This window comes from Coregonus lavaretus, assembly GCF_964263955.1.
Source record: "Coregonus lavaretus genome assembly, chromosome: 3".
NCBI classification, from domain to species: domain Eukaryota; kingdom Metazoa; phylum Chordata; class Actinopteri; order Salmoniformes; family Salmonidae; genus Coregonus; species Coregonus lavaretus.
The window spans coordinates 47,350,488-47,374,434 of NC_139990.1; the positions used below are offsets into that span (position 1 = coordinate 47,350,488).

The 23,947-nt window shown below is 47.6% G+C and overlaps 1 protein-coding gene across 1 annotated transcript in view; it reads right to left on the reverse strand.

Moving 5' to 3' along the window:
• Positions 1 to 249: 249 nt before the first annotated feature.
• Positions 250 to 23,947, reverse strand: part of LOC311120678 (pleckstrin homology domain-containing family O member 1-like) — a gene marked incomplete at its 5' end in the record, with an annotated part of 49,881 nt that continues 26,183 nt past the window's right edge. Inside the window, 4 exons of the mRNA XM_084157877.1 lie at positions 250 to 1,260; positions 1,536 to 1,637; positions 6,835 to 6,939; positions 8,962 to 9,102. Of these exons, the coding sequence (XP_084014003.1) occupies positions 472 to 1,260; positions 1,536 to 1,637; positions 6,835 to 6,939; positions 8,962 to 9,102 (1,137 nt within the window). The 3' untranslated portion in view covers positions 250 to 471. The remainder of the gene's footprint in view (positions 1,261 to 1,535; positions 1,638 to 6,834; positions 6,940 to 8,961; positions 9,103 to 23,947) is intronic.

The window sequence follows — 23,947 nt, forward strand, 5'->3', positions numbered from 1 at the left end:
TGTTTCCCTTCCTCTAATCTGAGTTTTCCTCAACCACTGTGTGTCTATCCCTGGAGATGAGAGCCCTTCTGATTCCCCGGCCAAACCCTACATGTGGAATATCCCCTCTTTGACAACCAATGCAGAGGAAAACATAGAGAGAAAAACCTGACACTGCAGTATCACAAGGTCTTTCAGCAGCCGGTCAGTACAGAGAGACAGGATCTCTACTGGACTCCCTGGCCAACATGTACCTCAGATCCTAGATTGCCCCCCACACCCTTCATCAAGCAGACATGTAAGGGCACAATGGTCAACCACAGGGGACGTCGTTGGGCAACTGAATGTCCTCACTTTGTCACAGCATCAATAAAGTGAAAGGACACAGAAGGGGAGAAACAGACATATTTTACAATATTGTGGCTTTGCATGTTTAGTAGTTTTCTTTTGCTGAGGGATTCATAGTCAAGTCTGTGTTGAGTTCTCTGACGGTCACATCATGCTCTTCCTGTAGTCAGTCTGCTTGCGACTGTTGGAGGGCGTGAGGGGTGATAGCGAGGTGGGGGTGGTGGGCAGGGAGTCCAGCTGAAGATAGAGCGCCCTCAGCTCCTTCACCTCCTCTAGAACCTCCTTGGCCTGACCCCATGTGGACGCTGCCTCCTTCAGCAGCCTCTCAGCCTCCGCCCGGGCCACGTCCGAGGAACCCCTGGAGCCCTTGGAACCTGGCGAGTCCTTCCCTTTCCCCTTCGCCCCCTGCACCTCCTCCCCCTTCGCCCCCTGCACCTCCGTCAGCAGCTCCTGAGTTCTCTCCAGCTTCTGAGCGATGAGGTCCTGCAGCTGGCTGATGGGCGGCAGGTTGCCCAGGGGGGCGGAGGTCGCCGAGCGGGGGAGGGATGGCCTGGGTTTGGTGGCCTGCGTCTCGGAGTGCGAGAGGATCTCGTCCATGGAGGCGCAGCGGCTTTTCTCGGCCGGTGTGAGCCTCTTGCCCGGCTGAGGGGTGCAGGATTTCCCCATCGGGCTCTGAAGTTGCTGTTTATCGTCCCAGGCTACCGCGGTATCGCGCGGCAGACTCTGGGACTTCCCAGTGACCTCTGCGGGAGTCGCTAGGCAGATGCTACTGATGGCACCCTCTGTTTTGGACCTGAGGCAGTCGAGCTGGGTGGATTTGTCCAGGTTGACCCGGAAGCTCTTGTCACAGGTGTCCTGGCCGTCTGTGCTGGGGCTGGCCTCCTCCTGGATCAGGTCAAGGGTCAACATGCCGTCAGAGGTAGAAGTGGAGGTCTGGATACGGAGCAAGGAGAAACAGTCTGTTAGTGATATTAGACACAGTGAGAAACACTGAGATCAGGGTAAGGCCCATTGTGATTTAGTTAAGGTAGGAAATGAATCGGATTAAACTAACCAAAAATCCCTGTTGAAAGTAGTTTGATCATTACCATGTCCAACTGACTCATTGAATTAAAGCTCAATTGACCGAGTTGGAATTGTCTCCAACCAGCCGTTGTGGTAATAAGGAGACATAAGACAAGACAGGCCGGGAGAAGCAGGATACCTACCACAGCCATGATGTGTCCTCGTGTAGGCAGGCGCCGTGTGTGAGGGATCTTAGCCCGGTCCCGTGTGAGATGGGACAGAAGGTTTTCATCCTCAACCATGACCTGAAAGAAAGAAAGAAAGAAAGAAAGAAAGAAAGAAAGAAAGAAAGAAAGAAAGAAAGAAAGAAAGAAAGAAAGAAAGAAAGAAAGAAAGAAAGAAAGAAAGAAAGAAAGAAAGAAAGAAAGAAAGAAAGAAAGAAAGAAAGAAAGAAAGAAAGAAAGAAAGAAAGAAAGAAAGAAAAAAGAGAGAAAGAAAGAGAACGAAAGAGAGAGAGAGAAAGAGAGCGAGAGAGAGAGAGAGAGAGAGAGAGAGAGACAGAGAGAGAGAGAGAGAGAGAGAGATAATGAAACAGTCACATGTGGAGAGAGGGGATTGACATGCTTTCACATTAGCCTAAGGGCTGTGTTTGTGTTGGAGTGGGTTGGGTAGTTCATTGATCAGTATTATCGGCCTAGTCATTGATTGATTATCTACAGGCATGTGATTCACTGGGCGAAATGGGCCACAACATATTGCATAAGGCCTTAGGAAACAGGCCGCTAACCTATAGCTAACCTATAGCTAACCTATAGCTAACCTATAGCCACACTGACGACCAACACCTCTGCACTGTCATCTAGTGATAACACCGTCTCCACTGAGGAAGCGAGTTTAGCCCTATAGCTAACCTATAGCCACACTGACGACCAACACCTCTGCTCTGTCATCTAGTGATAACACCGTCTCCACTGATGAAGCGAGTTCAGCTGGAGTGTCGTTTATTCACTGGCTAGTGGGACTAAGCAATGTAATCTTTTATCCGCTGGGATTTTATGTCTAATATCAAAGTCATATTGTCAATTGCATCTGAAAGCTTTTAACCATTTACATTATCAGGTGGAAGGAGAAAAGATGGAGCAGACCAGAAGATGTGCCCTGTGACTACACCCAGTCACCCACCCTAAGAGCCTTGTGTCCTCAATACAGAGTCATGGGGTTGAGTATTGAATTTAGGTCTTTATGTGACAACATGTGGCTTATCTGTATTTTAGGAGCTGGAGGTTAGGGGTTTTAGAGGGGAGGTTAGGAGTTTTGGGTGCAGGCAAGGAAGAGTCATTCCATTACAGCAAAGTACCACTCATTCCTCAAGCTTTAAAGGATTTCATTTGTTTGCCAACATGATCCATTATCCATCTCCGGTGTTTGCCAACATTATCCATCTCCGGTGTTGGACATAACACAGAGTGGGTTTAAATGGTGATTATATGATGCATGCAGCTGTTATGTTCTGCCAAACATACTATAGTGTTATTTTGTTAGCTTGTCGCTCCACAATCATGGAATGTATGCAGTTACAGCTATGACCTGCCTTATTGCTTTCTGACATGACAACCAATGACAAATCCCATACTCATCCAGATGTCTTGTTCATCTTCCTTTGACAAAAACCTCGGATCAGCAATTGTCCCAAATCCAATTGTCACCATGTATCTAGTGCATCTATTGTAGGACAATATTCTAAAGTCAATCTAGCATTTCTATGTGGTACAGTCGACCAGGAGGAATCCATAGATTGAATATAATTTTGGAGGATGTCTTGTCAGGGTAATGCGTTCAGTATAAGGGTGTATTTAAGGGCACTAGGTTAGCTAATATACACATACATTATTTGTACACAACACTTTCAAACAATGCTAAATTGTGATTCAATGCGGTTTTATCAACATAGATCTACAGTATGTGTGTACCATCATGTAGGACTCCACCTGCGATAACCCTACAGTTGAGAGCAATGAAACCCCATCTTGATGGAAGAGTGAGTCCTGTCTCTGATGTCATCAGGCTATTGAGCAGCAGAGACACTGGAGCCCTGGAGGTAACTGATACCTCTCACAGTGCTGGTGCTGTTGTTCTGAGCCCATCCACACGCCTGACCATTTGTCCTCTAAAATGTTTGTTTTTTATGTGAAAGTAGCTCAATTCTGTATTCATTCTGTTTCTTTAACAGTGATGTCATGGATTTGGATAGTCAGAGTGAGAGTGTTTCTGCTTCTCCTATCTATAGCTGTGTGATAGGGACCTGTAAAGTTTGGGCCATCTATAGCTGTGTGATAGGGACCTGTAAAGTCTGGGCCATCTATAGCTGTGTTATAGGGATCTGTAAAGTTTGGGCCATATATAGCTGTGTGATAGGGACCTGTAAAGTCTGGGCCATCTATAGCTGTGTGATAGGGGCCTGTAATATTTGGGCCATCTATAGCTGTGTGATAGGGACCTGTAATGTTTGGGCCATCTATAGCTGTGTGATAGGGACCTGTAAAGTTTGGGCCATCTATAGCTGTGTGATAGGGACCTGTAAAGTTTGGGCCATCTATAGCTGTGTGATAGGGACCTGTAAAGTCTGGGCCATCTATAGCTGTGTGATAGGGACCTGTAATTTTTGGGCCATCTATAGCTTTGTGATAGGGACCTGTGAAGTTTGGGCCATCTATAGCTGTGTGATAGGGACCTGTAAAGCTTGGGCCATCTATAGCTGTGTGATAGGGACCTGTAAAGTTTGGGCCATCCATAGCTTTGTGATAGGGATCTGTAAAGTTTGGGCCATCTATAGCTGTGTGATAGGGACCTGTAAAGTTTGGGCCATCTATAGCTGTGTGATAGGGACCTGTAAAGTTTGGGCCATCTATAGCTGTGTGATAGGGCCCTGTAAAGTTTGGGCCATCTATAGCTGTGTGATAGGGACCTGTAAAGTTTGGGCCATCTATAGCTGTGTGATAGGGACCTGTAAAGTTTGGGCCATCTATAGCTGTGTGATAGGGACCTGTAAAGTCTGGGCCATCTATAGCTGTGTGATAGGGACCTGTAATGTTTGGGCCATCTATAGCTTTGTGATAGGGACCTGTAAAGTTTGGGCCATCTATAGCTGTGTGATAGGGACCTGTAAAGCTTGGGCCATCTATAGCTGTGTGATAGGGACCTGTAAAGTTTTGGACATCTAAAGCTGTGTGATAGGGACCTGTAACGTTTGGGCCATAGCTGTGTGATAGGGCCCTGTAAAGTTTAGGCCATCTATAGCTGTGTGATAGGGACCTGTAAAGTTTGGGCCATCTATAGCTGTGTGATAGGGACTTGTAAAGTTTGGGCCATCTATAGCTGTGTGATAGGGACCTGTAAAGTTTGGGCCAGCTATAGTTGTGTGATAGGGACCTGTAAAGTCTGGGCCATCTATAGCTGTGTGATAGGGGCCTGTAATATTTGGGCCATCTATAGCTGTGTGATAGGGACCTGTAATGTTTGGGCCATCTATAGCTGTGTGATAGGGACCTGTAAAGTTTGGGCCATCTATAGCTGTGTGATAGGGACCTGTAAAGTTTGGGCCATCTATAGCTGTGTGATAGGGACCTGTAAAGTCTGGGCCATCTATAGCTGTGTGATAGGGACCTGTAATTTTTGGGCCATCTATAGCTTTGTGATAGGGACCTGTGAAGTTTGGGCCATCTATAGCTGTGTGATAGGGACCTGTAAAGCTTGGGCCATCTATAGCTGTGTGATAGGGACCTGTAAAGTTTGGGCCATCCATAGCTTTGTGATAGGGATCTGTAAAGTTTGGGCCATCTATAGCTGTGTGATAGGGACCTGTAAAGTTTGGGCCATCTATAGCTGTGTGATAGGGACCTGTAAAGTTTGGGCCATCTATAGCTGTGTGATAGGGCCCTGTAAAGTTTGGGCCATCTATAGCTGTGTGATAGGGACCTGTAAAGTTTGGGCCATCTATAGCTGTGTGATAGGGACCTGTAAAGTTTGGGCCATCTATAGCTGTGTGATAGGGACCTGTAAAGTCTGGGCCATCTATAGCTGTGTGATAGGGACCTGTAATGTTTGGGCCATCTATAGCTTTGTGATAGGGACCTGTAAAGTTTGGGCCATCTATAGCTGTGTGATAGGGACCTGTAAAGCTTGGGCCATCTATAGCTGTGTGATAGGGACCTGTAAAGTTTTGGACATCTAAAGCTGTGTGATAGGGACCTGTAACGTTTGGGCCATAGCTGTGTGATAGGGCCCTGTAAAGTTTAGGCCATCTATAGCTGTGTGATAGGGACCTGTAAAGTTTGGGCCATCTATAGCTGTGTGATAGGGACTTGTAAAGTTTGGGCCATCTATAGCTGTGTGATAGGGACCTGTAAAGTTTGGGCCAGCTATAGTTGTGTGATAGGGACGTGTAAAGTTTGGGCCATCTATAGCTGTGTGATAGGGACCTGTAAAGTTTGAGCCATCTATAGCTGTGTGATAGGGACCTGTAAAGTGTGTCTGTGTGTGTGTGTGTGTGTGTGTGTGTGTGTGTGTGTGTGTGTGTGTGTGTGTGTGTGTGTGTGTGTGTGTGTGCATGCGCGTGCCAGTGTGTGTGTGCGTGTGTCCGTCTGTGTGTGATGGGGATTATGTCAAATGTGTGTGTTGTGACCTTATATAAGGGTGGTGTTGACGCGATGAGTTAAGTGCATAAAAGCTCAAAAAGTGTGTGTGTATGTGAGTGTGTACATGTTATTTCACATCAATCTTCTCCCCTACCGTCTGTCTATTGATGTTATCAGGGCGATGGACCTGCATTGAGGAGGAGGGATGAAGGATCCATCCCATCATCCCCAAACAGAGAGGGAAGCCTTTGATCAGCAGCCTCAGCTGGAAGACTGTCACATCTGGCACCTCTTGTCTCTCTCCTTCATAGAGGTCATTACATCTACACTACACTAGATTGAAGCCCAACAAATGCCCTCGTCAGGGGAAACCAGTTTAAGATAGGATGTAAGATACTATAACAGTTCCTTTTATTTATGAAGCACTTTTTACAGCTCAACAAGCTGTGGGAGTTTAGTGTAGGGTTATACGGTGTGTGTGGAGGAGAAGGGGGGGGGGGCGGAGTTGGTCAATGTGATCCATTCCTCAAAAGTGCATTCAGTAAGATATCCTCTTGTAATTGGCCATGTGATGGATGAAGTGTTGTTTATAAGAACACACAGAGAAGAAGAGGGGAAAGATATTATAAAGCTACAGAGAGAAGAAGAGGGGAAAGATATTATAAAGCCACACAGAGAAGAAGAGGGGAAATATATTATAAAGCCACAGAGAGAGGAAGAGGGGAAAGATATTATAAAGCTACAGAGAGAGGAAGAGGGGAAAGAGATTATAAAGCTACAGAGAGAGGAAGAGGGGAAAGAGATTATAAAGCTACAGAGAGAAGAAGAGGGGAAAGAGAGAGGAGGTGCACCGAGGGGTGTGTCTCACCTCATCCAGGATGCTGTTCTTGGATCTGGTAATTGCTCCATTTAAGGCGTTTATCCAGGACTCCTTCTCCTCTGGACTAACAGCCAGGAACACTAGGTTAGGGACCTGACAGACACAAAGGAGAGAGAGAGAGGGAATGTAAGAAGCCAGGGCCTTGCACAATATTGTGTTACAGAGCATGACGGGAGTGTGGAAAATCCTAACATGCATAGTTCTCAGTAAACCACTTGTAAGGGATACCTTCAGATAGGTACCATTCCAGAAACCCATTCACTCACGCACACATTCACAGACAGATATGACCATATGGTGCTCTTTCTCCCACTGAGGCTACAGGAAACTGCAGCTGTGTGGAGAATCTGAGAATCTCTCTCAGTCTGTGTCTGTCTGTGTGCTGAAACACAAGCTTCCTGGCCTGACAACCCAACATGATACCCTATCCTCCTGCTGCTCTGGGGGGTTCTGGGAGAGCCTGCAGATGGTGTGTGCGTGTGCGAGCACGTGTGTGTGTGCCGCTTTGTGAGTGCATGTGTGTGTTAGGGATGGGCATGAGTTATCGAGTACTGTAATGTAATGTAATACTCAAACGGAAGTCTAAGCTTGATCGTTAACCAGAGATAAAAAATTATAATATTACTGTAAAACTATTTGGTGGATTGTGCTTTGTGGCTGCCCGAACAGGAAAGTGAAATGTTGTGTGGAAATGTTTTGTTGTCTTGAAGACAACATTAATTTGCTTTGACTCTAGTGTTCCATTTGTACATGTGCATTTGCAGGGCACAACAAAAAAGACACCTAGCCAAGCATCATACAAGTTAGGCCTATAGATTAATGGCCACATCTTTTTTTCCTTTGCGGCCCTTGTGTTCTATATATAAAAAAAAAAAATGATTTAGTACTCGAAAAAAGAAAATAAGAGTACCAAACATAAAAAAAACGTCAAATGCCCATCACTAGTGTGTGTAGGGGACATGGGGGAATCACTGCCTCACCATAAGAGCCTTTCCATGTTTCAAAGGTGAACAGGACTGGTAAACTGTCAGATTTCAAATGGTCTACAAGCATTGGAAATTTGACACTTTCACTCTGTTTCTCAAGTTAGTCTGTCCATCAGTGTTGGTGATCATATACTGGGTGTAGGAGTTGGAGGTGTGGCGAGTCTGGAACACAATGTCCCTGTGAAAGGGAGGGAACAGAGGGAGGGAACAGAGGGAGGGAACAGAGGGAGGGAATAGAGGGAACAGAGGGAGGGAACAGCGGGAACAGAGGGAGGGAACAGAGGGAACAGAGGGAGGGAACAGAGGGAACAGAGGGAGGGAACAGAGGGAGGGAACAGAGGGAGGGGACAGAGGGAGGGAATAGAGGGAACAGAGGGAGGGAACAGCGGGAACAGAGGGAGGGAACAGAGGGAACAGAGGGAGGGAACAGAGGGAGGGAACAGAGGGAGGGGACAGAGGGAGGGAATAGAGGGAACAGAGGGAGGGAATAGAGGGAGGGAACAGAGGGAGGGGACAGAGGGAGGGAATAGAGGGAACAGAGGGAGGGAATAGAGGGAGGGAACAGAGGGAGGGAACAGCGGGAACAGAGGGAGGGAACAGAGGGAACAGAGGGAGGGAACAGAGGGAGGGGACAGAGGGAACAGAGGGAGGGAACAGAGGGAGGGGACAGAGGGAGGGAATAGAGGGAACAGAGGGAGGGAATAGAGGGAGGGAACAGAGGGAGGGGACAGAGGGAGGGAATAGAGGGAACAGAGGGAGGGAATAGAGGGAGGGAACATAGGGAGGGAGTGAAGGGAGGACAGTGTCTATGGGCAGAGACATAGGAGGTGGGAGGAGCTAAGTAGAGTCAAAGGGGATCATAACTAATGACTAAGGACATGGTGTACAGGGTGGTGGCCCGGTCCGGTGAGCCGGGTCAGGTGAGTGTCAATCAGCCTGTCAATCTGGCTGCTGTAACCGATCTGACTATGTTAATGGCCGGCTAAAGTACCGTGAAACTCATCTCAACAGTGTGTTTTAGATGTAAGTATTGATTGTGTTGCTATTGTGGTACAGTACTTTGAGGTACAGGTTTGCTCTTTGCAAGGTTCTAGATCTGGGTTCCTGTGGGGACTTCCGGTGGACTCACCATATTGCCTGGGGTTCTGGAGCGCAGCAGGGTGAACTTGCTGTGGTTTTTCTTGCTGCGGCTCTTGGCCTTGCGGAGCTCCTCAGAACGCTCGTAGTCCGTCAGGTCAACCACCTCCTGGATCTTCTTCTCATCCTTCACCTGCAGATAGACACAATGGACAGATGGAGATGTTTCAGATAGACACAATGGACAGATGGAGATGTTTCAGATAGACACAATGGACAGATGGAGATGTTTCAGATAGACACAATGGACAGATGGAGATGTTGAACATAGACACAATGGACGGATGGAGATGTTTCAGATAGACACAATGGACAGATGGTGATGTTGAACATAGACACAATGGACGGATGGAGATGTTTCAGATAGACACAATGGACAGATGGAGATGTTGAAGATAGACACAATAGACAGATGGAGATGTTTCAGATAGACACAATGGACAGATGGAGATGTTGAACATAGACACAATGGACGGATGGAGATGTTTCAGATAGACACAATGGACAGATGGAGATGTTTCAGATATACACAATGGACAGATGGAGATGTTTCAGATAGACACAATGGACAGACGGAGATGTTTCAGATAGACACAATGGACAGATGGAGATGTTGAACATAGACACAATGGACAGATGGAGATGTTGAACATAGACACAATGGACAGATGGAGATGTTGAACATAGACACAATGGACAGATGTTGATGTTGAACATAGACACAATGGACAGATGGAGATGTTGAACATAGACACAATGGACAGATGGAGATGTTGAACATAGACACAATGGACAGATGGTGATGTTGAACATAGACACAATGGACAGATGGAGATGTTGAACATAGACACAATGGACAGATGTTGATGTTGAACATAGACACAATGGACAGATGGAGATGTTGAACATAGACACAATGGACAGATGTTGATGTTGAACATAGACACAATGGACAGATGGAGATGTTGAACATAGACACAATGGACAGATGGTGATGTTGAACATAGACACAATGGACAGATGGAGATGTTGAACATAGACACAATGGACAGATGTTGATGTTGAACATAGACACAATGGACAGATGGTGATGTTGAACATAGACACAATGGACAGATGTAGATGTTGAACATAGACACAATGGACAGATGGAGATGTTGAACATAGACACAATGGACAGATGGAGATGTTTCAGATAGACACAATGGACAAATGGAGATGTTGAACATAGACACAATGGACAGATGGAGATGTTGAACATAGACACAATGGACAGATGGAGATGTTGAAAAGCAAGCTGAGACTCCAATACAGACGTCAACTTGTACAGAATGAACTGTATGAACTGTAATAGCGTATTCTGTGTCCCTGAAAACTGTGAGAGAGATACAAAGGATGTCTCTCACAGTTCCTAGACACAAACTCCCTCCTGTTCCATGTTGTTAATAACTGTTAATAACTGGTGTTATTAATCTGACGGCCCCCGCCCCCACCCCACCACCAAACACATCCCAGGACAAAGGCAATAGACTGAACAGGCAGGCAGTGACAACACAACATCTAATTGGATTAAGGTCAGACACGGCTTTGTGTCCACAACAATGCTTAAACCACATCAGAGCACTTTTGAGGTCTGGGACAAAATTGAGAAGTTTAAGTGAACTTTAATTCAAGTGCACACATAGCAAGAGGCTGTTGTTTAGCATGTTTTTGTAGCGCACATATAATGGTAGAGTTTGCTAAACAAATACCCACTGGATTGATGCAAATAATTATTATATAATTCTGCTAGGTAAGCATAGGCTACTTTGTAGTTAACATTTCATTGAGAAGGTTTTTGGGAAAGCCTTTCCATCTACCAGAATGTTTTTCATTAGCATCATCGCTAACGGCTACACAAAGAGGTAGACTCGTGCACTGCACACACACTCGTTGCCTCTTCAGAAAGTTGCAGGAAATACGAATCACTGATGCATTCTGTTCATGTTTTATGATAAACTTCGTCAAATGTTGTTGATTCCCTACTAATTTCAAGAAAAATATATATATTGTTGAATTCCGTATTAATGTCTGGATTCCGTGATTCTGTCTGCGTTCTCCGCATCGCAGATTTTATATGGCCTTATGTTTGGAAGAGTACACAAGTAAACAGTGTCACCAGCTTAACCCTCCCTAGGTGGCATGGTGGCACTGTGAGTTCAGGTCCGGGTCAGCCAGTTGCTGCATTGGGCACAGCTGTGGGCCTATGACACAACCCCCACGGGACCATCTGCCATGGGACAGTGTGACGACAGCCACCCACCCCATAATGTTCAAGTTTCAAGTTTTATTAGTCGTACAAAAGACTATGATAAACTATTTCAAATCTTGTTCAACTTTTGTACATAAATGTGCCTCAGTGAGTCAACATACCACTCGCTGCCTCTAGTGATTTTAGTTCTCTGACCCCTGGTGGAGCCATACACACTCCTTAGAACAATCAAAAGGCCTGATGTCACGTTCGTTGAATGACGGGTCAGACCAAGGCGCAGCGTGATATACGTACATGTTTATTTAACTTAATAAACACTCGACAAAACAATAAACGAAACGAAACGTGAAGTCCAAGGTAGCACACACAACATACCTTACAAGGAACAAGATCCCACAACTAGACAGTGCCTATAGGCTGCCTAAGTATGGTCCCCAATCAGAGACAATGAGCGACAGCTGCCTCTGATTGGGAACCACACCGGCCAACATAGATCCACACAAACTAGAATATACAACATAGAACATACACAACAAAGAATATACACACCCTGACTCAACATATAAGAGTCCCCTGAGTCAGGGCGTGACAGTACCCCCCCCCCCAAAGGTGCGGACTCCGACCGCACAACATAAACATAACAGGGTAGGAGCCGGGTGGGCATTCCGCCCCGGAGGCGGATCCCTGTTGCGCCCCTGGTCTGGTCTGGACCTCGGCGCGCTACTTCCCTTCTCCTTCCTCCCATGATACGCCAGGCCCTGTCTGGACCCTGGTGTGGGAGACCCCGAACCTGGAGAGGGGCTGACGTCATGGTCTGGACTGGAGCCGCTGACCGGAGCTGGACTGGGCACCGGTGGAGCGGACTGCTCTGGCTCCGGAGTGGAGCCGCTGACCGGAGCTGGATCAGGCACCGGTGGAGCGGACTGCTCTGGCTCCGGAGTGGAGCCGCTGACCGGAGCTGGACTACCCCGGTGGAGCGGACTGCTCTGGCTCCGGAGTGGCGCAGCTGACCGGAGCTGGATCAGGCACCGGTGGAGCGGACTGCTCTGGATCTGGAGTGGAGCAGCTGACCGGAGCTGGATCAGGCACCGGTGGAGCGGACTGCTCTGGCTCCGGAGTGGAGCAGCTGACCGGTGCCGGAGGAACAGGCACCGGTGGAACGGGCACGGGCAGTGCCGGACTGGACAAACGCACCACTGGTCTGGTGCGAGGAGCAGGCATGGGCCGGACCGGACTAGGAACACGCACCACTGGCTTGGTGCGAGGGACAGGAACGGGCCGGGCCGGACTGGCGACGCGCACCACTGGCTTGGTGCGAGGAGCAGGGACAGGCCGGGCCGGGCTGGTGACCCGCACCACTGGCTTGGTGCGAGGAGCAGGAACAGGCCGGGCCGGGCTGGCGACGCGCACCACTGGCTTGGTGCGAGGAGCAGGAACAGGCCGGGCCGGGCTGGCGACGCGCACCACTGGCTTGGTGCGAGGAGCAGGAACAGGCCGGGCTGGACTGTGGAGGTGGACTGGAGGTCTAGAGCGGAGAGCTGGCACAACCCGTCCTGGCTGGCTGCCCACTTTCGCACTACACGTGCGGGGTGCTGGCACAGGACACACTGGGCTGTGCACGCGCACTGGCGATACAGTTCATAGATCTGGCACAGGATATGCGGGACCGAGGAGGCGTACTGGAGACCAGGAGCGTTGAGCCGGCACACCCCGTCCTGGCTGGATGCCCATCTTCGCACGGCACGTGCGTGGTGCAAGCACAGGACGTACAGGACTGTGCCAGCGCACTGGCGACACAGTACGTAGCTCCGCATAACACGGAGCTTGCCCAGTCATACGCCTCTTCGCGTGAGTACGGGGAGTTGGCTCTGCTCTAACCCTAGGCTCCGCCAACCACCCCGTGTGCCCCCCAATTTTTTTTGGGGGGCTGCTTCTCGGGCTTCCTCCTCGACCGGCCTCCTCCGTGTTGCCGTTGCTCCTCTCCTGCCTGGGCATCTAACTTAGCCCATGGTCCTTTCCCCGCAAATATCTCCTCCCATGACCACAAATTGGCCACCTGTGACATGGCCATCCGCTCCGCCTGGGCACGCTGCTTGGTCCTCGTTTGGTGGGATCTTCTGTCATGTTCGTTGAATGACGGGTCAGACCAAGGCGCAGCGTGATATACGTACATGTTTATTAAACTTAATAACAATAAACGAAACGAAACGTGAAGTCCAAGGTAGCACACACAACATACCTTACAAGGAACAAGATCCCACAACTAGACAGTGCCTATAGGCTGCCTAAGTATGGTCCCCAATCAGAGACAATGAGCGACAGCTGCCTCTGATTGGGAACCACACCGGCCAACATAGATCCACACATACTAGATTATACAACATAGAACATACACAACAAAGAATATACACACCCTGACTCAACATATAAGAGTCCCCTGAGTCAGGGCGTGACACCTGAAGTGTTTCCATTGAGATAAGGCAGATATCTGTTAGTTATCTAGTTACTAAGCTGATGGCCAGAAAGCCAGTCAGAAAAAATATTAATTCATGTGCTTATAAAATGGGTTTATAAGAATACTTATCTGTGCTTTCAGACAGGAATAACAATTCAAAAACAGAAATGGTCATTGTTTATCCTGTGTAAAAAATATATTATTTAAACTAACCATGCACTTTTCATAAACATGATAACATTTGGGTGATTTAAAGTGTTTACTGCATTACAAAGGATTAGATTACAGCTATACGGTACCGCTGTTGGGAGATGTGTTGTTGCCCTGGGTGGGTGAGTTGGGCTGTGGGTTTAGGATTGAAAGAGTAGATGGCACTGGACAGAAGGTTTTGGAAGATATCATACCCCACGGCCTCCCCCCTCCCTCCCAAAACATGTCCCCCTCAGCGCTGACACTCACTTTGGTTTTAATCCCCCCCCCCCCCCCCACACACACACACACTCTGTCACTTCTGATCAGGGAGAGTGGGGAGGGAGAGGGGGGAGGGGGGTTCCAGAGCCAACGTGATGTTGGAGCTCAGAGCTACAAAGCCAGACTGGAATCTGTCTTCCTCTTTCTCCATGACAGTGTCTGTGACTGATCACCACAGACTGTATGCATGATACTGTCTATCCACCATATTGTCTATCCACCATATTGTCTATCCACCATATTGTCTATCCACCATACTGTATATCCACCATATTGTCTATCCACCATACTGTCTATCCACCATACTGTCTATCCACCATATTGTCTATCCACCATACTGTCTATCCACCATATTGTCTATCCACCATACTGTCTATCCACCATATTGTCTATCCACCATACTGTCTATCCACCATATTGTCTTTACACCACACTGTCTATCCACCATATTGTCTATCCACCATACTGTCTATCCACCATACTGTCTATCCACCATACTGTCTATCCACCATACTGTCTTTACACCACACTGTCTATCCACCATATTGTCTATCCACCATACTGTCTATCCACCATACTGTCTTTACACCACACTGTCTATCCACCATATTGTCTATCCACCATACTGTCTATCCACCATACTGTCTATCCACCACACTGTCTATCCACCATATTGTCTATCCACCATACTGTCTATCCACCATATTGTCTATCCACCATACTGTCTATCCACCATACTGTCTATCCACCATATTGTCTATCCACCATATTGTCTATCCACCATATTGTCTATCCACCATATTGTCTATCCACCATATTGTCTATCCACCATATTGTCTATCCACCATACTGTATATCCACCATACTGTCTATCCACAGACACCAGTTCCTTCCTCTCTCTTCTTCTGCTGATGAAAAAGCAAATATTGTCACATTAATTCTAACACCTTTCAGTCCTTTCACATCAAGCTATGACGATGACCATGTCACCTTGCCATCTTCTATGACTTCCTGTTGTTCAGTGGAGAGACACCCCGTACTGTCCACTGTATGATTTCAGGAGGGAGAAGACCAGACATGGCGTGACCATGCTACACCTCAAACATCACACTGGTTTGTTTACTGTCAGAAAGCCTCTCTCTCTCAACTGGTTCCAAGCGCACACCAGGACCTGTGCTGACGTCACTTGACCCCTCAGCACAACAAGGCCCTCGCTAAGTGGCGATCAATTTCCATTAGTGGAGCAGGACAGAGACTGATCAAACTGTGCAGCCGCTGTAGGACACACGCATGGCTGGACGCATGGCTGGACCTGGGAGACAGCATGACAGGATAGGCAGCAGGGCAATGCCAATGCTAGTCCAGTCAACTTTCACTCTAAACAACTCTTCTCTCTCAGAGCTGCCTCCAGAACACAGTGGTCAGCACAACATTGTCACTCTTCTTAGAACTCAAAGGCAGCATATTGCAAGTCAGCTATGTCTGAATCTGCTGGATAGAGTGGGAGAGAGGAGGGAGGGTCACGTAATACTTGTTCAGATGGGTTTAGTGGTCAGGACACAAGATATATTAATACTGGTTCATTTGTATTTAGTGGTCAGGACAGGAGATATATTAATACTGGTTCAGTTGGGTTTAGTGGTCAGGACAGGAGATATATTAATACTGTTTCTGTTGGGTTTAGTGGTCAGGACAAGAGATATTGTCACGCCCTGGCTCTGGGACTCTGTTATGTTGAGCCAGGGTGTGTGGTTTCTATGTGTTTTGTGTGCTAGGGTTATTATCTAGTTCTTTTGTTTCTATGTTGGCCGGTGTGGTTCTCAATCAGAGGCAACGTGTATCAGCTGCTGCTTGTTGTCTCTGATTGGGAACCATACTTAGGCAGCCTGTTTTCCACAGTGTGTTGTGGGATCTTGTTCCGTTTGGTTTGTGTAACCGTAGGACCTCACGTTTCGTATCGTTTTGTTGTTTTGTTTCGTGTGGTGAAATAAATAAGTATGTTCGCATTCCACGCTGCGCCTTGGTCCTCTGTGTTAGACGATCGTGACAGAAGATCCCACCCTAACTGGACCAAGCAGCGTGTCCAGGAGCCAACGCCAGAGAGGGCTCTAAAGGATATGAACCTCGACTGGGTCAAGCCGCGGGAGGAGGAGAGAGGCTGGACTTGGGAGCAGAGGAGCGAGAGTCTGGCGAGAGCCATGGAGGCCTGGCCCACGGGGAGGAGAGAAGCCCAGAATTTTTTTAGGGGGGGGCTCACGCCGTGGACGACGGGGCAGCAGGAGGCCGGGATAGAGTGGTTCAGCGGATTGGCAAAGGAGGCCGCCAGGTTACGGGAGTCACTGGTCACCAGGGGGAAGGAGAATGTAGAGGCACGGCGAGAGGTACTGGGGTGTGTTGCCAGTCCGGTCCGGCCCGTTCCTGATCCCCGCGTAGGGCCAGTGGTGTGTGTCCCCAGTACGGTCCGGCTTGTTCCTGTCCCTCGCACCGAGCCGGTGGTGCGCGTCGCCAGCCCGGTCCGGCATGTTCCTGCCCCTCGCACCAAGCCTGTGGTGCGCGTCGTCAGCCCGGTCCGGCCTGTTCCTACTCCCCGCACCAAGCCAGTGGTGCGCTTCGTCAGCCCGGTCCGGCCTGTTCCTGCTCCCCGCACCAAGCCTGTGGTGCGCGTCGTCAGCCCGGTCCGGCCTGTTCCTGCTCCCCGCACCAAGCCAGTGGTGCGCTTCGTCAGCCCGGTCCGGCCTGTTCCTGCTCCCCGCACCAAGCCAGGGGTGCGCTTCGTCAGCCCGGTTCGGCCCGTCCCTGCTCCCCCTCACCAAGCCAATGGTGCGCGTCGTCAGCCCGGTTCGGCCCGTCCCTGCTCCCCGCACCAAGCCAGTGGTGCGCGTCGTCAGCCCGGTCCGGCCCGTCCCTGCTCCCCGCACCAAGCCTGTGGTGCGCGTCGTCAGTCCGGCACAGCCCGTGCCTGTTCCACCGGTGCCTGGTCCGGCACCGGTCAGCTGCTCCACTCCGGAGCTAGAGCAATCCGCTCCACCAGTGTTCAGTCCAGCTCCGGCCAGCAGGGCCAGACCGGACCAGGGGTGCTTTGGGGGGTTGGTTGGAGGGTGGGGGTCAAGACCGGAGCCGGAACCGCCTCCGAGGAGGAATGCCCACCCGGCCCTCCCCTGTTCGGTTTATGTTTGGCGCGGTCGCAGTCCGCGCCTTTGGGGGGGGGGTACTGTCACGCCCTGGCTCTGGGACTCTGTTATGTTGAGCCAGGGTGTGTGGTTTCTATGTGTTTTGTGTGCTAGGGTTATTATCTAGTTCTTTTGTTTCTATGTTGGCCAGTGTGGTTCTCAATCAGAGGCAACGTGTATCAGCTGTTGCTTGTTGTCTCTGATTGGGAACCATACTTAGGCAGCCTGTTTTCCACAGTGTGTTGTGGGATCTTGTTCCGTTTGGTTTGTGTAACCGTAGGACTTCACGTTTCGTATCGTTTTGTTGTTTTGTTTCGTGTGGTGAAATAAATAAGTATGTTCACTCATCACGCTGCGCATTGGTCCACTTCCTCCAGCGATCGTGACAGATATATTAGTACTGGTTCAGTTGGGTTTAGTGGTCAGGAAAATAGATATATTAATACTGGTTTAGTGGTCAGGACAGGAGATATATTAATACTGGTTCAGTTGGGTTTAGTGGTCAGGACAAGATATATATTAGTACTGGTTCAGTTGGGTTTAGTGGTCAGGAAAATAGATATATTAATACTGGTTTAGTGGTCAGGACAGGAGATATCTTAATACTGGTTCAGTTGGGTTGAGTGGTTAGGAAAGGAGATATATTAATACTGGTTTAGTGTCAGGACAGGATATATATTAATACTGGTTCAGTTGGGTTTAGTGGTCAGGACAGGAGATATATTAATACTGGTTCAGTTGGGTTGAGTGGTTAGGAAAGGAGATATATTAATACTGGTTTAGTGGTCAGGACAGGATATATATGAATACTGGTTCAGTTGGGTTTAGTGGTCAGGACAGGAGATATATTAATACTGGTTCAGTTGGGTTTAGTGGTCAGGACAGGAGATATATTAATACTGGTTTAGTGGTCAGGACAGGATACAGTGGGGAAAAAAAGTTTTTAGTCAGCCACCAATTGTGCAAGTTCTCCCACTTAAAAAGATGAGAGAGGCCTGTAATTTTCATCATAGGTACACGTCAACTATGACAGACAAACTGAGGAAAAAAATCCAGAAAATCACATTGTAGGATTTTTAATGAATTTATTTGCAAATTATGGTGGAAAATAAGTATTTGGTCAATAACAAACGTTTCTCAATACTTTGTTATATACCCTTTGTTAGCAATGACACAGGTCAAACGTTTTCTGTAAGTCTTCACAAGGTTTTCACACACTGTTGCTGGTATTTTGGCCCATTCCTCCAAGCAGATCTCCTCTAGAGCAGTGATGTTTTGGGGCTGTCGCTGGGCAACACGGACTTTCAACTCCCTCCAAAGATTTTCTATGGGGTTGAGATCTGGAGACTGGCTAGGCCACTCCAGGACCTTGAAATCCTTCGTTGCCCGGGCGGTGTGTTTGGAATCATTGTCATGCTGAAAGACCCAGCCACATTTCATCTTCAATGCCCTTGCTGATGGAAGGAGGTTTTCACTCAAAATCTCACGATACATGGCCCCATTCATTCTTTCCTTTACACGGATCAGTCGTCCTGGTCCCTTTGCAGAAAAACAGCCCCAAAGCATGATGTTTCCACCTCCATGCTTCACAGTAGGTATGGTGTTCTTTGGATGCAACTCAGCATTCTTTGTCCTCCAAACACGACGAGTTGAGTTTTTACCAAAAAGTTATATTTTGGTTTCATCTGACATTCTCCCAATCCTCTTCTGGATCATCCAAATGCACTCTAGCAAACTTCAGACGGGCCTGGACATGTACTGGCTTAAGCAGGGGGACACGTCTGGCACTGCAGGATTTGAGTCCCTGGCGGCGTAGTGTGTTACTGATGGTAGGCTTTGTTACTTTGGTCCCAGCTCTCTGCAGGTCATTCACTAGGTCCCCCGTGTGGTTCTTGTGATCATTTTGACCCCACAGGGTGAGATCTTGCGTGGAGCCCCAGATTGAGGGAGATTATCAGTGGTCTTGTATGTCTTCCATTTCCTAATAATTGCTCCCACAGTTGATTTCTTCAAACCAAGCTGCTTACCTATTGCAGATTCAGTCTTCCCAGCCTGGTGCAGGTCTACAATTTTGTTTCTGGTGTCCTTTGACAGCTCTTTGGTCTTGGCCATAGTGGAGTTTGGAGTGTGACTGTTTGAGGTTGTGGACAGGTGTCTTTTATACTGATAACAAGTTCAAACAGGTGCCATTAATACAGGTAACGAGTGGGGGACAGAGGAGCCTCTTAAAGAAGAAGTTACAGGTCTGTGAGAGCCAGAAATCTTGCTTGTTTGTAGGTGACCAAATACTTATTTTCCACCATAATTTGCTAATAAATTCATAAAAAATCCTACAATGTGATTTTCTGGATTTCTTTTTCTCAATTTGTCTGTCATAGTTGACGTGTACCTATGGTGAAAATTACAGGCCTCTCTCATCTTTTTAAGTGGGAGAACTTGCACAATTGGTGGCTGACTAAATACTTTTTTTCCCCACTGTATATATTAATACTGGTTTAGTGGTCAGGACAGGAGATATATTAATACTGGTTCAGTTGGGTTTAGTGGTCAGGACTGGAGATATATTAATACTGGTTCAGTTGGGTTTAGTGGTCAGGACAAGAGATATATTAATACTGTTTCAGATGGGTTTAGGAGTCAGGGCAGGAGATACCTATATATTAATACTGTTTCAGTTGGGTTTAGTGGTCAGGACAGGATGAGACTCGTTGAGGCTAGGTGACCTCAGACTAGGGTATCCTCTGAGGCCTGGGGAAGCCTGTCTGATGTAGCCTCAACAGAGCCAGAACCTGAGCCGGACTCTGCTCACCTGACGTGTCACAAGTAGGCGTTAACCAAACAGTGGGTTTGTTAAGCTTGGAACCCATATCTGCTTGTCAAGGAACATGGAGAACACATAGTCCCCTTGTCAAGCTTGGTTTGGACTCTTTTGTGAAGGAGGCCCTATTTCAAGACCAGCCATTAAACTCCAGAGGGGGAAAAACAACAAAGCACTGTGTTCTGTGGCCCTGATACATGCCTAGGAAGAAACGGATCTCAAAGCGCCATCTTGTCCGGCTTTGTTGGAGGCTCTTTTGTAGCATGCAGCTATTCCGAGGCTTGGTCCTGGCTATACATAGACCCTCATAGAATCTCTTGAGTGGGAGAAACCCAAGTGCTCGCCACACAAAAGATGCTGGTGCTAATTTTGGTTGATGACGTGCTGTACCGACAAACTACGGGGGACCTTTTCCGTTGCGGATTGAGGGGGGTGTCGTGAATAATTAACAGCCCTTCTGTATTGCATTAAGATGAAAGTAGGGTCATCCCTTTTCAAGGTAACACTTTCCAAAAGGATAAGGCCCCTTCAAAATATCCCCCAATGATACTGATGAATACAAACTCATATATTGTGGATATCTCTCCTACCACTCATGATCATATATGATACATGTTTTCCAGTGGTATAAAGTATATCTATGAGGTCACAAGCAAGCCTGAAAAACATCAGATTATGTATCATGTAACCACTAATCACCATCCCAGGTTTTCACCAAAGTGCAGCAAATACACTATAATCACTCATAGGATGAGTTCCCTTAAGGTTAAAGGGCTAGTGCTTGGGTTGGAAAAACTGAATTCACTGCATCCTTACTCTACATGATGGAACCATGCATTTCCCTCTGTGTATTTACAAGCATTATTCTACATAATATATAATAATATATGCAATTTAGCAGACGCTTCTATCCAAAGTGACTTACAGTAATGCGTGCATACATTTTACGTACGGATGGTCCCAAGAATGGAACCCACTATCCTGGTGTTGCAAGCTACCAAGTGAGCTACAGAGGACAACCATGTGGTACTGGGCAGAGGTGGAGCCTATGAGGCTAGCCCTGTAATTGGTGCATTCATCTCCCCAGGGGAACATTTTAGCCCCCTGCATAGGTGTTGTATTTTTTATATTCTAATCCCCGGAGTATCCTGACTTCAACTAACACCTGATGCAAGACTAATCTTGACCGACAGGGTGATCAATCGAGGATGATGACGGTGATGATGTGCATTCATGGGTATAATCGCCTCTAAAAAAGTAGGGACCCTTTAAGCTCACTGGCTCAAGTCCATGTAAATTATGGTTTATGAAGTCATATACATGGATTCTAGTTCACACCAGCTGCCGCCAGGGGACATTCTCTAGAACATCCAAAAAGCTTTAGCCACATCTGTACAGATCAGGATGCCCACCAGATTCAGCGAGCGTCTCTAACTACAACATTCATAAATGATGAGACATCCAGGCACTAGAACGTGAATCCACAGACTCTCAATCTCCCTTCTATAGAAAGATCAGATCACCCAGGGAAGGTGTGCAGTATTAGCGCATCTCATTAAAGTTGCATGGAGTAGCATTTGGAGGCTATCAGTGAGGTGGGAGGGATGGGAGCATGGCAACATGCCCTGGTGATATCAAAGCTACAGAAATAGCCCCAGTAACACCCCCTGTACCCCCTCCCATAGCCACAACTTGGCAGCAGTCTCTGGCACTTGTTCAACAGAGGAACAGGTGAGGACAGGGAGGGAGGCAGTGGGCGGGAGAGCCAACAATTAACTGTGCTTTTGAAAAGAAAAACACAGCTGCTCCAGAAAAGAAATCGAATGTTTGGAGAACTCCCTTAATCCAGAGGCAGAATGGAATGAGACGCCACGTGAGCACGGAGAGACGAACAGCGCGAGAGATTAGTTTCCTCAGTGCTTGGAAAGGAAAAGCAGTATGGTACCCACGAGGCTGACTTCTGTCTCTCTTTATCTCCCTCACTCACTCTCTCTCTCTTTCTTTCTTTCTTTCTCCTTTGTCAGGATGGGATATTGAGCAATGCCCACTCCCAGCGCTTACTGAGTTTAGGACAAACTAAAGGAATGAAGATGAAGACAAATAGCCATTTAAAACTCTCTGTCCATGTTGTGTGGCGTACTGTAATCACTGTGTTAGGAACAAACCTAATTCTGCCTTGTAAGATTAAGGGAATTTCCAACACACTTGCATAATGTTACAGTGTTAATAACCCACAACACCTCAGTTTCCAATATACATTATGTCTATTTCAATTACACTGAGAATCCATTATGTGTCTACAGTATTTGAGAAAACAAATGTCCTCCTACATCACTAGTATGAGTCACCGTGTCCATGTGAGTCACAACCCCCCTCCATCAGTCTGGATCAGCTGAGCGATGGCTTCCCAGACACGGTGCTCATAGCAGGTGAGGTTCCTAAAGCCATGCCTGGTCTGAAAACAACCACTAGCCTCGTCGACCCCATCAGATCAGTGTTTGCAGAGATTAAGGTAATAGGTGGAAGCAATAGAGGGGAAACTCCCCTGAGCCTATTGAGATGCTAGGTGCAGGAGGAGGTTGTCGGGTGAGGTCGTCGGGTAAGCTTGGCTTTATACATAGTTTGGGCTTTGTCGAGTAAGGCTTAAACTATGTATTTAGATTGTAGTTAGGTATTGTAGGTAGTTATCGTGGGTTGTTGTATGTAATTATTGTAGGTTAGTTTTGTATTCGGCTGAGCCCGGTGAAGCACGAAGCTAGCTAGCTAACCCACTACCTGGACTAGCTGGCGGGTAGCTACTGGCAACTATTAGCAACGGTATAGTTGTTTCACGCCTGAGAGTGCCTGTAATTACGCCAGCTGGCTGCCTACAATAATTACATACAATAATTGCCTACCATTCAGCTGTTTTCTAACCTCATTGTCTGAACCGTTAACGTTAGGTAGTAAGTGGCTACTGTGCTTGAAATTTAGCTAGCATGTTGCTACCTGGATAGCAACTAGTAAACAATAGCTGGAACGACCTAGCGAACAGACGCGAACTGGCTGAGTCAATTCAGTGGCTAGCTTTGCACTTGGCTAGCTAACAGTAGCTGCTAGGGGTAAGTCATAACCTACATGTGTGTTTTGTTTTTACATATTGGTAGCCAGAGTCATTCAAGGAATTCGGGACATGAGTGACTAGTTAACGTTAGCTTGGCTCTCTCTGTGTGTTCGTGCCGTGAAAGGAGGGGTTTCTTCTTTGTCTGAAAGCAATGGCTAGCTAGTATTTTAACTATTCTAGCTAACTAACTGGCTGAATAAGTTGACGACGGACTCGCTCAAGCTGTCGGGACTAACCCACAACGTTAGACACGGACACGAACGATCTGCTTGGCGTGTTGACACACTGGTGGTTTGTTGTGGCCGAGTATTGGTGCTAAACCGTGTTGTTGGAGTCTGGCATGCTAGCTGGCTGTGGCGTCTTATGACTAGGTGCCCTGGACGATTTTCACGGAAGAATACTGTACCTAGTTAGCTAGCTGAATAAACTAAGTTAGTCTATTCCTAGAAAACATTGAACCGCTGTAGTTTACAACAATTATAGTTTCTGAGGTGGAAGTTGGGAGAGTTATATTTGGGTGTTGTGGTGAGGGAGGCCCCGCTCTCTCCTTTCCCAGATGTTTAGTTCATTTAATTCCGATCTCCTTTGCATTATTGTAGCCATTTTCTGCAGCCTGTCAACTATGCCTCTGTCTATCCCTGTTCTCTCCTCTCCGCACAGGCTATACAAATGCCTCACACAGCGTGGCTGCTGCCTCTCTAACCTGGTGG